A 12,744-nucleotide genomic window follows, 5' to 3' on the forward strand; every position below is an offset into this window, starting at 1 on the left:
GTTAGAATTTGAGCAGAAAATGTCAATTGGCCGAATCATCAGCTACGGAAGGAAAATACACTCCAGGCCCTGGTCCCTGGTGAGGCAGGCAGCCAGTCTCCCAGCCTCATGCTGGACTGGAGCTGGTGCACCCTAGAGGGGAAAGGCCCCGTCCTCCATTTCCTGCCCCCCAAGCCAGCCAAGCCCCTTGATGAGGCAGGTTTGTAGCTGGTGCCCCTATCACAGATCCAGTGGAGTTCCCCTCCCTGGCCACTCTCCAGGCTGCCCTGGGGGGAATCCCCAGCCTCTGGATCCCTAGAAATTTTAAGCTTCCCTGGGTCTCAGCAGGCTGCAGCCATGTTTCCTCCCTTTGCTGCTGTGGCAATTGCCTGGGCCCCAACCCGCAGTCTGTCACCCCTTCACAGAAACAGAGCCCCTCAGCCCACCTGCCTTAAGCCCCCACCTCCAGTGCTGACCCCAAGACACCCCAATTGCTTAATCACACCTCTCCCAGACTCCCACCAAAGGTGTGCGCCTTCCAGCTCCCCATGAACTCCCTCTGGGGCACAGGGTAGGTGTAGCGCATAAAACAGACACTCTGCACACAGTTCTGCGACACTGCTGCTCCTTCCTTATGCACACGAGAGAGACACAGATCCACACAAAAATAATAACTCCTCCACGCATGTCCCGTCCCTTGTGAGTGCGGGGGCCACCTGCCTTCAGGTAGGCATGGTCCCCCTGCCTCAGGTTCCCTCCCCTTAAGCCTGTGAAAAATCAATGGGCAAAAAGCAAACAGTGCAGCTCCTGCCCTTTATCATTTTCTAGTCTCTGGTCAGGTGACTTCCTGGGAAACCTCAACAGGGGACTCCCAACAGCAAGATCTGGGATGATGACAACCAGTTCATTGTTTAGAGCGCCTCCTCTCTCAATAGCGGAGGGTCCAGATTTAACGACCTCCATTGTTAGGCCTTCCCCACCCCCCCACCCCCACTGGAATTTTGGTCCAACCTGGAGGTGAGAGGCCAGCAAGGAAGGCAAAGGGGCTGCACCTTCCACATGGAGTTTGCCACTTGGGAAGGCTATGTGCAGAGAGCTCAGAATCTCACCCAGGATCCCTCCGTTGTACAGACAGATTCCCGAAATTGTCACAGCATGGCACAGACACTCAATGTAGATGCAAGTGGGGGATTGGTCCCGCTATTGTGGGAAACTTTCCTGACTATACGCTCCCCCAGTGAAATGGGCTAGCGAAAGGATCTGAGTCCTCACTTCCACTCCCCCAGAGGCCTGCCTGACCTCGAGGGCTCCCCTTCCACTCTCCTGTGTGGCAGAGTCCTCGTAACCCTGACAAGGCTGGGCCCAGGATTCCTGTGGGGCTCAACCCCCAACCTTGTTGTGGTCACTTAGGGCAGGGTCTAGGGTGTCCTCACTCCAGGGTGCTCTCTCCGCACTGGTCGCTTCCCTGACCCACTGATCATTACATACAGTTCAAAACTAATACAAATTAGTAAAGAGCAACCAATGGAAAAAGCAAGGGAAAAATGGGACAGGCGAAAGGAAAACCCATCCCCCCGCCATGTGGCACAGGGACACCACAATCAGCTGTCTCTGGAACGTAAGGGCCATTCACAGCCTGTCCCTCACATGTCCCAGGCCCCTGCCCAGGCCCTGGCTGTGCTGCAGGGGTGCAGTGGGTCAGTCACTTGCTCTGGCGGTGGCCACACGCCCTCTGGCGCTAGGTGGCAGGACCCTTCTTCCCCCGTCAATCCCCCCTGCTGTCACTGTTATGATCCCCCCTCCCAGTCCGGCCTGCAAGACCTTCTGGCTGGGGACGTGTCCCTGCGCTGGGCTCATTGCCCAGGGTCCCCCCTTGCTCTCCCCAGCTGCTCACCACACACGGCTCCAGCCCCAGCACGGCTGCCACTACACCTGAGCGGCTCCACCCTGCTCTCTCCTTAGCTCGCCCCTCTGGCCAGGCAGCTCCCGCTCACTCAGAGGATGGGACCCCTGCCCCGGTCTCCTGACTCCCTATTGGCCTGCCTGCCCTGTCAATCAGACTGACCTGGAGCATTGGCCTCTCCCCATTGCCCCTGGGGACTGTCAGTCTCAGGGTCCTGATTTCCCATCGACCCTTCCCCTTTCTTTCGGTACTGGGAGCTGGCCAGCCAAAACCCCAACTAAGTTTTAGTAAGGGGCCAACAGTCCCCTTCCACAGAGGCTGGGGGAGCAGGATGAGCAGACACAATACTTAGCACAGACACATGGAACTGAGATCATGACCCCCATCGTGCCAGCTGCTACACAGATCCCCACCTGAGATTGGGGCCCTGTTGTGCTGTGGGCACTGCACAGACATCAACCAAGATCGGGGTCCCTGTTGGGCCAGGCACTGCACAGACGCACACAGAGGCTATGCTCTGAGGACCTTACAATCTAAATGCACGAGACAGCCAGAGGAAGGATTATTTTGTAACGGGACCACTCAGCACAACAAAAATAAGTCTGCTCACAGAGCTGCAAGCCAGGAACTGGCTGCTTTGGTTAACTACATCGTTCACAACAGCCTGGGGAGGAAAACACCCACCCACTCAGACAGGAGGAAGGGAGAGATGGAGCATGGCTCTATAGCCCATAGGACTCTGGGTAACCCAGTTAATACAGGGTTAACTTTACTACAACTTATTATCTCCGTTTTGCCATTGGAGACACAGGCAAGGGGGGGCCTGTGATTCTCATAAGGATTCAATAGCTTTCTAAATTAGAATGCAAGTATTCCAAGGCTTTTCAAATGAGGCAACAATTCCAGTGGGTAATTTCTTGATGCTCCTTTGAATATCTCAGTTTAAGGCCTGCGCACCTCACAGATGTTGTACCAGCATCAGTGTGGCTGTTAGGGATGATATTGTTAACAATACAGGTACAACCGCTAGTGTGCATGCAATTAGACCAGTATAAAGGTGCCTCATTCTGTATAGATTACTGCCCTGCAGGAAGAGGACTAAGGAAGCAGGGAGGCAGTGTGGCCTAGTGGATAGTGCAGTGGCCTGGAACACAGGTGGCCAGGATTCCTGGCTGTGCCACTAACCTGTTGGGTGACCTTGGGCAAGCCGCTTCCTTGCTCTGTGCCTCAGTTTCCAAATCTGTAAAATGGGGGTAATTCTGCAGAACTGCTTTGAATGCCAAGTGTTACAGAAGAGCTAGGTAGCTCTCTGCTACAGGTCTAAAGCACCTCTGTAAATGCTGTACAGAATAAACCGTTCACTCACCAGACCACTGGGGAAATCCCCCACCAGGGTGGGCAGCGGTTACCTGGTAACCAGAGATGGAGCACACAACCCCCTGTGATGTCATGATAAGTCCTCCACATCCCCCTCCCCAACAGACAGTGTTACATTAACCCACTACAGGGAAGGCGTGAGCGCCTCCTACAGGTAGTTAGTGGTGGACAATCCAAGGACGGAGGGGGTGTATAGCTGAGAAGGAGGATGGGCCAGTGGGACCGAGGTGTCCTGAGCTTTGATCCCATCTCCTGCTGTAGTGCTGGGTAATTGCTTTGGCCCTGGGTTTTCTATGAGAGGCAGCGTGGTCTGTTGGGCGGGCAGGGGGAAGTGATACAAGGAAGTATTCAAAGCCACATAACAGAGCCAGGAATAACTCCCGGTATCCTGAGCCTGAGTCCAGCACCCTAGCCACTGGGCCCACCTGCTTCTGCTGTCTTGGGGGTTGTTATCAATATGGCACATGCCTTTGTTTTAGCTATGCCAATAGGAATCCCACAATGCGACCAAGATGAATGATGAGACGCGAAATAATTCCACCTCCTGCATCAGGGTGAAGATCCCCTCCGTCCACGTAAGTGCAGCCACATGCCCAGCCACACTCATGACTTTTGCTCATGATCCGGATAACGCTGAGCCCTGAAGTCAGTGATACTTTCTGGGTCCTGTGCCCTCTAGTGCCTTCTGCAATATTTGAGCCACAAAAAGCCACCCAGGGAGAGCCACCCCTCCCCCCACCTAGCTCCACAAATAAACAGGGTTATGGTTCCCTTGAGCTTAGGTTTCATGGGGTCAAATCCAACCTGCCAGCATCCCATTAAAGAGCCTTAATATGTCACCAAGCAATGTCTGCAGGGATGGTGCTCTTCATGATCACCCCCACTCCCCAATATTATCTGGCCCTATCAAGGAAACCTCAGTTACAAGCCAACAGCAAGATCCGGGATGAGAATGGAAGCTGTGGGGAAATTAGGCACATGGGACTGTTATCAGAGAACGGTGGAGTGACTCTGCTTAAATCAATGGGGTTAGGGCCAGATTCTGCTCTCAGTGCCCCTGGGGTAGATCCAGAGTCACCCACTGACTGCAATGGGGGTCCAGGCTGGATTCTGATCTCAGCTCCCCCTGGGGTTCATCTGGAGTCACCCACTCACTGCAATGGAGTCAGTCCCGGATTCTGATCTCACTTATGTCTGGTGTAAATCCAGAATAACTCCAGTGAATTTAACAGGGCTGGGGCCAGCTTCTGATCTCCTGCACTCTAGTCCAATCTAGCATAATCCCATTGAAGTCAGTGAGGCCGGGGCTAGATCTTGCTTTCATTTATCCTGGTCTAAACCTGGAATAACTCCAGATTGATAGCAATAGAGTAAGAGTCAGCAACTTATCCCACTGGAAACCCATGGCGTCACTCCAGATTGATAGCACATTCCAGCCCTCCGTATTCATGTGTTCTTGCTGATGCAACTTTCCTCTTTGGAGAGCCCTTTCCTATGTGGCCACGATTCACCATGGGTCTCTAATGGGATCCCCATATCTCCTCTCCGAGGTGGAACTCAAACCCGGTGACCTGATTGAGATCTTCCGCTCATGCTACCAGCACTGGGCAATCTACGTCGGTGATGGCAAAGTCGTTCACCTGGCTCCTCCTTGTAAGTGCCCCCCTCCCTAAAGGGGGAGGTGTCTTTTGCTGGAGGCTGAAGGTGGGTCCCGGCCATGGGAGTGCCTTAGGGGTTTCTATCTGCAGAGGAGCCAGTGCTCTGTGCAGGATTTGGGGATCCCATGCCATGGGAGCTGCAGCCCTTATGTGCCTTGGAGGCCAGCTGCATGGACGTTCAGCAGTACTGACTGCCATACAGCAGAGTGTAGTACTGCCTGCTGGCACTGGGGGGAGCTGGAACAGCTACAGCCCTGAAGAGTGTGGTTGGGCTCGCTGCCACTGGGGGACTCAGTGCTCCAGCCTCCAGAGGCTGCACTACCCCTGGCTGTCCCCTGCTGGTGCGGAAGGGGACTGCAGGCAGCACAGGGTGGAGGTGCAGAGCAGAGATTGGCTGTATGCAAAGCTGCCTGCTGCCTCTGCTCCTGCAGCCACAGGAAGGTGTGGTTGGGTGGGGGATGCCCACGTATCAGCCACTGTTCCCAGCCTCCAGGGATGCGAGGAGAGCTCTGGGGAGATGCAATTTCCCCCAGGCACCATGGAATCTCCCTGCGTCATACCCAGCTCAGTGCCGACTCAACGGATCTCGCTCTCCCCCACCCAAGGTGAGCACCCCACGGACGGCGTTGCCAGCGTCCTGGCTGCCCTGTCCGACAGAGCCTATGTGAAGAAGGACTGGCTGGAGGACGTGGTGCGCAAGGACCGCTACCGGGTGAACAACAAGCACGACGAGACTCACCACCCGCTGCCAATCTCCAAGATCGTCCGGCGGGCCCAGGAGCTGGTGGGGCGCGAGATGCCCTACAACCTGACCAGCCACAACTGTGAGCACTTCGTCATGGAGCTGCGCTATGGCGTGGCCATGAGCGACCAGGTGGGTGTGAGAGGGATAGGGCCTCACACCAGCATGGTGACCGTGACCCATGGATCGAACCTGGCACCCCCCAGACCTAAGCGCCTGAGCCTCCTGGGACAGCAGCTGGTCCTTAGGGGTGAATGAGACTCAGCCCCCCCAGGAATGTCATTGCCTTGCAGCGTGGCTGATGTACTGCAGGGTACAGTTCCGCCTGCGGCCCCAGGATCTCCTCAAGTAGCTGCAGCCCCCTGTGTGACCACTATCAATTCCCCACTCTCCCCCAGCACGAATTACTATTTGGTATTTGTTTTGTGGTGGCACTTAGGAACCCCGCTCACTGACCAGGACCCCATTGCAATAGACTCTGTACAAACCCAGTCAAACCCAGCGTCGGACCCCCTGCAAAACGAATCCAGCAAGTTCCCTTCCCCTGAAATGATTGCACAACCAGAGCATGTCAGCGGCTACCTCTGTTCCCCTGCCTTGGTGCCTCTTCACAGCCCCAGCAGGCTGCTGCTGCCTCCTTTCCTTTAAGTATTACAGCTCTGCGTTAGTAGCAAGAGGCTGTAGGGGCAGGCGGGGGAGAGCGGGATTCATGCCCCTAGGACGGAAGATCTTGACCTATCCTGTGGCCTCCCTGGACGGGGCTTTTGCAGCAGGTGCTGCTTGACGTCTCATGGGCTGGCCGGACGTCTCAGCCTTCCTTTCCACCTCGCTTGCCTCAAGCCTGTAAATGACCCCACATGGGAACCCCCGTGTCTGATGGGCACTTTGTTCTGTTCTGCAGGTCACAGAAGCAATAGCCATGGGCACTGTGGGGGTGATGGGAGTGGCGGCGGCTGTGATCAGATCCATGGCTCAGAGACGCAAGCATCGGAAGGAGTAGCAGCAGATGGAGGGAGCGGGGTTCGTACCTGCACTGGCTTGGGGCGATTAACCCAGCTCTCATCCTTTATCATCAGATTGTTTTCAGTGCAAGATGAAAGGTAAATGAGATTTCGTGAACAAAGCTGCCCCATAGCTGACACCCAATTGTATCCCAATAAACTCATCTTGAGACCCCTGCATCTTGCTGTCTGGGCTGAAAACATACAGTAATGTGGCTCATAGCTTGGTCACCTTGTGCTGTGGTTTCCCATCTTCTCTCCCATGCTAAGCCGGGTTGGGCTGGCTCAGTGTATTCATGAATGATCTCCTGGGAAATTGCACTGATTCAACAGGGGACGCTCTGAGTGAGGTGCTCCCTTTCTGATGTAACCCAAGATCATAATCATGAAAGATCCCAAGGCACTTTTGTGAAAGAACCTCTAGGGTTTTAACCCTCGGGTCCTGGTCAAATACCCAGGGGGGTCATTTCATTCTGTCTTCTTAAATTCCTCCCTGTAGTTTCAAATGGATACAGAACTCACCTGGCTTCCTTAGCGGGTGGGTAGTATTGCTATTAAACATTTGTAGTGTTCCACTCCAGAAGCAGCTGCATGTTATTGCTGGATGAGGGATCCCTGTACAAATAACCCCCATGCCTCACCCCAGAGATGGCTTCATCTCAGCTCTGTGTGGTGTAGAGAGGTTTGGCTAGAGCTCATCTCTCTCCCAGAGCGGAGGGGGACCACACCGCCTTGCTACTTCCTTCCAGTCATTGACGGGGAATTAGCTTGGCCGCGGGAGTCTATTGCCGCGGCTGCAGTAGAGGCAAACACAGCCAGTTATTCGTGCCCGGCCCGTGGTCGGCGGGCAATAGTGAGTCAGTGGCTCAGGCCCTTGGGCAGGGGCTGAGCAAGGCAGGTAAACAACAAGCCCAGGCCCTTGGCTCAGAAGGGCCTGGAAGAGGGGGAGACTGCCATCCACAAGTTGGGTGGCAGGGGGGAGGCAGGCCCACCCACTCCACTGCGCCCCACCCCGGGGCCCTAGCAGCGGCAGAAGGCCTGCTGTTGAGTCAGTGGGGATCCTGGCTGCAACACACTGACCTAGGCTCTGGCAGTGCTGCAGCCAGACTCGGGTCAGCTGCCCCCGGGCCACTTCCAAACTCCCCCTCTGGAGGTACCTAGGTTAGGACGGTGTCTTCCGGGGGGTCAAGCACCATGGGGTCCTCTGGGTAACTGGCGAAGGGCAGGATGGGCAGCTCCTCAGGGCTCTGGTTGGTGTTGGGCATCGGCAGGTCAGGTCGAGCCTCGGATCCACTGTAGGTTGCTGGGATCTCCCAACTGGGAGCTAGGCCAGAGGCATCTGGCCTCTCCAATGGCTGCGCCTCGAGTGAGCTCTGGGGTCGGGCTTTTATACTTCCTGTCCTGCGCCTTGACCTCTGGGGGGTGGGCACGGGACTTGCTGGCTCCACCCACTCTGGTGTTGGGAGGGGCTCATCCCTCTCCGGGTCGGCAGGGAACTACACCGCCTCGCTACAGCTGGATAAACAGCTCCTGCACCCCACCAGAAATAGCTGCATCTCAGCATCGGACGAACAATCCCTGTGTAAACATCGGTCATGTTGCGTCCCAGAGCGGGCTGGATTTCAGCACTAACTGAGAGATCCCTGTATAACCTGCTGCAGCACAAACCAGTGCTATTGAGCTGGCTGTAAGAACTCACTTTGCTCATCTGAAAATGTATTATTTAAAATTTGGCAAATTTGTGTTAATTTTGCCAAATTGTTGGTTAAAAAAAATAAATAAAAATTCAAAACTAAACCCTAAACATTTTGATTTTTTTAGTTTCAACATTTTATTTTAAAAAATTTAAAAAACCATGTAGAGATGCTTGAAACAAAACCTTTAGTTCGCCCCCAAATTAATTTTTTTCACACAAACTTTGGATTCTCCAAAAATTTTTAAAAATTCATTTTTGGGTCAACCCAAAAAAACCATTTGTTGTATTCATTTATTTGTCAGAATTGTCAGCTAATTAAAAAATCCATCATTCACCTATGTCGTCTTATAGCCCACACACTGTGTCTTTGGCCGCCCTCTAATGGCTGTTCTGCAAAGAGGTTTATTATGAGGTGGCTAGTTAGAGCCTTTGAACTAACAGATACATGTTTTCAAGCTCACTTCTCCTGGGTCATTGGATCCAGTCCCTGCTAGCACAGCCAACCCCGTTATAGAATCCTGCTCAGAAACGTATCCAGCTCCATCCTCACACGAGCTGAGGGTGTTTGCCCCCCACTCCTCCAATGGGGAAGCTGCTCCAGAACCTCCTTCCTCTGATGGGTAGCAACCTTCTTCTCCTCTCCAACCTCAATTGATTCCTGGCCAGTTTATCTCCAGTCATTCTTGTGCCAACATTGTCCTTTAGCTTCAATTGCTCATCTTGCTGCTTGGTGTATCCATAACAGTCCCTCCTGAGCCCCCCCTGCCATTTTTGCGGTTTTACACAATCCCATTTTTCCTGTTTATAAAAAGTGTTTAAAACACATTTTTTTCTCTCTGCTCTGCTTTGATAGACCCTACACTCACACAAGGGAAACTGACTACATTGGGGAAACAGGGCATGCAATCATGCCATTTAATGCACAAAAGCGACAGATCAAGACAACAGATTTTTTTTCCTCTCCATTCTCTTTTGGTTCTTGTTATTTTGGTTCTTGGCATTTGTGACTTGGGCTGGTTGACAAGTTTCCAATGAAACCTTTTCCCATCCAAAACTGGGGTTTTGCCATGGGAAAAAATAGCTTTCAGTGGAAATTTCCAGCAGGAAAATCGAAACAAAGCAGATTGTTTCAGGCCAACATTAATCTTTTCCTCCCTCTAATTTGCCAGGCTGCCTTGTGTGAGTTCTAGTTCTGGGTCTCTCGTGCTTTCCATTTTCCCCTGCTCCCCATTGGAACCACATCTTTCATGAGGCACAATGGCCGTCCCCGGTGCTGAGCTGCTGCAGGGCATCATAGGGAGCCCATGAAAGACCCGAAGACCTGGAACTACAACTCCCTTGAGGCCCACAGCAGCTCAGGCAGATGCAGAGATTAATGCTGACCTGAAGTGAAATGTTTCCATTCAGGGATGTTAGAATTGTTTCATTTTGTTTCATCAAAAATTGAATCAAAAATATTTTGGGAATTTTTTTGTTGCACAAGCAGGTTTCAGACATTTTGACTTTTTGTTCTGATTCAGGATGAAAACTAATGTTGGCATTTCCTGTGGGACAGAAATTCCATTTTTTTTAACAGTTCTACTTTTAACCAAAGTGAGCAGGAAAGAGTTAATGGTTGCCATCAAGCATGTCTTTGATCTAGGAAGTCACAGACCTCATTACAGCTTATGAGCCTGCTAGCTGCCCTGCATTCAGACTAAATGGAAGAAGCAATTAAATTTCTTTACATAGTGAAAGATGAAACAATAGAAGCCACTGCCCAAGACTCTGGGCCTCTTGAGAAAGGCTGGGCAAGAAAACTCAGGGATAAGGAGAGGAGTTTTCCTGGGAGTGATTGAAAACACAGGGGCTAGGGCATTGTTTGGTTCAGTTGTTTGTGTCAGAGCAGAGACAAAAAAACAAGCAGAAAGCGGAAAGAAAGCCAGAGAAGCACTAGTAGCGTGGCCCTGAGGGAGAGCTCCTTGGGATACAGGACTGTCAGGAGAGGCAGGCATCTCTACACTAAACATGCCGAGTTCTTCCAACCTTTCCTCACGGGTCACATTTTCTAAACCTCTGATTATCATTGTTGCTGTCCTTTGGACTCTCTTCAATTTGCCCATATCCTTCTTGGATCCTCCTAGCTATCCCGCTAGGGCTGCGTTGGGGATAGAAAGTAGCCATCAATGAGTAGTGCTGCTTGTCCCAAGAACTCAACCATCATAAATCAGGCTCCAAGAAGTCACAAGATACTTTTCAAATAATAAAGATGGGGTTCTGTTCATTTGCATTCAGGTGTTCAAGCCTCTAAGGGCCACATTTTCAAGTTTTTCTCTGCACACATGTGGGTTAGAAACTTTATTTTCTTTTTATATGAAAGCTGAGAGTCTTGTGTAATCACAGGACTCCAAAAGCTGGATATTTAAAAAGAACTTCAAATATCATGAGACTCGCAATGAAATTGTTGCCAGCTCTCACAATATATGTGTACACGTGGTTGCTAGCTGATATTTGGGGCCTGGCAGTGTTGTTTCTGTTAAGGTGAGGAATTGATGATCTGAGTCAGGTGTATTCCTTGGTACAAATTTGTTTTTTTTACAAGGAATGGACACACAATCCTGTTTCCTTGAATGTAGTAAAAACGAAGAAACAGCTGGCAGTTTCCTTGCTCAGAACTCCCTGAGTCTGCCTCCCCAGTGGGCTGTGTGCCCAAGAAGCCCTGGCTCTCTGCTTCTGCTCAGTATCACGCTCATGACTAGATCCCTGTGTGGCGTGACGGGGTAAGGCCAGATGACTATAGGAAAGTAGTGAGAAACAAGTATATTAGCCCCAGGCTAAACAAATCCGTGTTACCATGGTAACCAAATGGCAGTTGCTCCAGGTCAGTTAAGACACCTGGGGCCAATTAAGATCCTTCTAGAAAGCAGTGGAGACAGCTAGGTAGATTGGGACACCTGAAGCCAATCAAGGGCTGGCTGGAACAAGTTAAAAGCCTCCCAGCTAGTCAGTTAGGTGTGCATGTCAGGAGCTGTAGGAGGAAGCTATACTGCTGGAAAAACTGGTAGTACAAACCCTATCAGGCACAAGGAAGGAGGCCCTGAGGTAAGGGTGAAGTAGATGTTGAGGAAGTGGGGGGCTGCTGTTGGGAAGTGGCCGAGGGAATTGTACTCATCCTGTTTCAAAAAGTCAGCTACCAATAGCTGCTACTATTAGCAGGGCTGTCCCTAGCGATTGTGGTGCCCTATGCAGCCCCCCCCGGGGGGGGGAGGCTGGCCCTGGGCCTCTGGGGTGTGTGTGTGTCCCAGGCCTCTGGGGGGGGGTGTAGAGGGTGTTGTGCCCAAGGGCTTTGGGGGGCAGGAGCAGTCAGCACAGGAAGGCAGCAGGAGTTGGGCCTGCCCCTGCACTCATGGGGCAGCAGGAAGTGGAGTGACCTGGCCCCAGCCTGCTCTGCTCCCAGGCCTGGGGGAAGGGGGGGGGGGAACTGCCTCCCAGCACTCACCGGTGGCATGGCTGGGAGCTGGCATAGTGGAGGGGGCTGTGGCTGGTTGCTCCGGTGACTGCAGGACGGGCCTAACTCCTGCTGCAGTCTCCTGGGATGCATAGCTGAAGGGGTGGGATTTGGGGTGGGAAGAGGTGGGGGCTGAGGGGAAGGGGTGGGGCAGGAGCACAGGCAGCTACCCTGGGCTCTGCTGTACACAGCCCATGAGCGACTGGCTTAGCCGTCCAGGGGATCGGGCTGGCTGCTGGAGCTGGATGCAGCACACGGCTGCGTAGGGCACCAGGAAATTTGGGGCAATTTGGTGCCCCAAATTTCCTGGTGCCCTACACAGCTGCATAGTTTGCATATGGGTAGGGATGGCCCTGACTATTAGGGTCCCTGGGCTGGAGCCTGGAGTAGAGGATGGGCCTGGGTCTCCGCCCACCCCGATTAATCACAGAGACTGAGACAATAGAGATTGTGCGAGGGAGGGTTGCTTCTTCCCACCTCCCTTACTGGCTTACGATGAAAAGGGCTCAGTAGGCTGTGACCCTGGCCTCTAGAGAGAAGGGCTACATGGAGGGTCACAGTGAGTCTCTGAGGCTAGCCTAATGTGCCTGGCAGCGCGAGACCCACTGAGACAAGGTCGAAGCTTTTTCACAGCAGATACAAAACTGTGAATCCGCATCTGCCAGAATCAACGTGCATCTGACCTGTGATCCACTAGCCGTCTTTTATGTGTACCCGCATCTGTGCCACACCTGCAGCAGCAAGCAGTCTCACAAGGGCTAGTAGCTGGGGAGAGGGGTGGAGATGAGTGAGTGGGGAGCGGGGTCTTGCAGGGAAGAGGTGGTGCCAGGGCAGGGACTGGGGGTAAGGGGTGGTGGAGGGGTAGGGTCTCAAGGAGAAGGGGTGGTGCGGAGGCAGGGGG

At 52.9% G+C, this 12,744-nt stretch overlaps 1 protein-coding gene across 1 annotated transcript; it reads left to right on the forward strand.

The window, feature by feature from the left end:
- Positions 1–4,117: 4,117 nt before the first annotated feature.
- On the forward strand, positions 4,118–6,659 carry LOC125640043 (phospholipase A and acyltransferase 3-like). The gene is made up of 4 exons (XM_048858106.2): positions 4,118–4,220; positions 4,745–4,912; positions 5,523–5,791; positions 6,561–6,659. The coding sequence occupies exons 1-4, from the start codon at positions 4,118–4,120 to the stop codon at positions 6,657–6,659; spliced, it is 639 nt and encodes a 212-aa protein (XP_048714063.2).
- Positions 6,660–12,744: the final 6,085 nt, after the last annotated feature.

Source organism: Caretta caretta, chromosome 7, assembly GCF_965140235.1.
Source record: "Caretta caretta isolate rCarCar2 chromosome 7, rCarCar1.hap1, whole genome shotgun sequence".
NCBI lineage: Eukaryota > Metazoa > Chordata > Testudines > Cheloniidae > Caretta > Caretta caretta.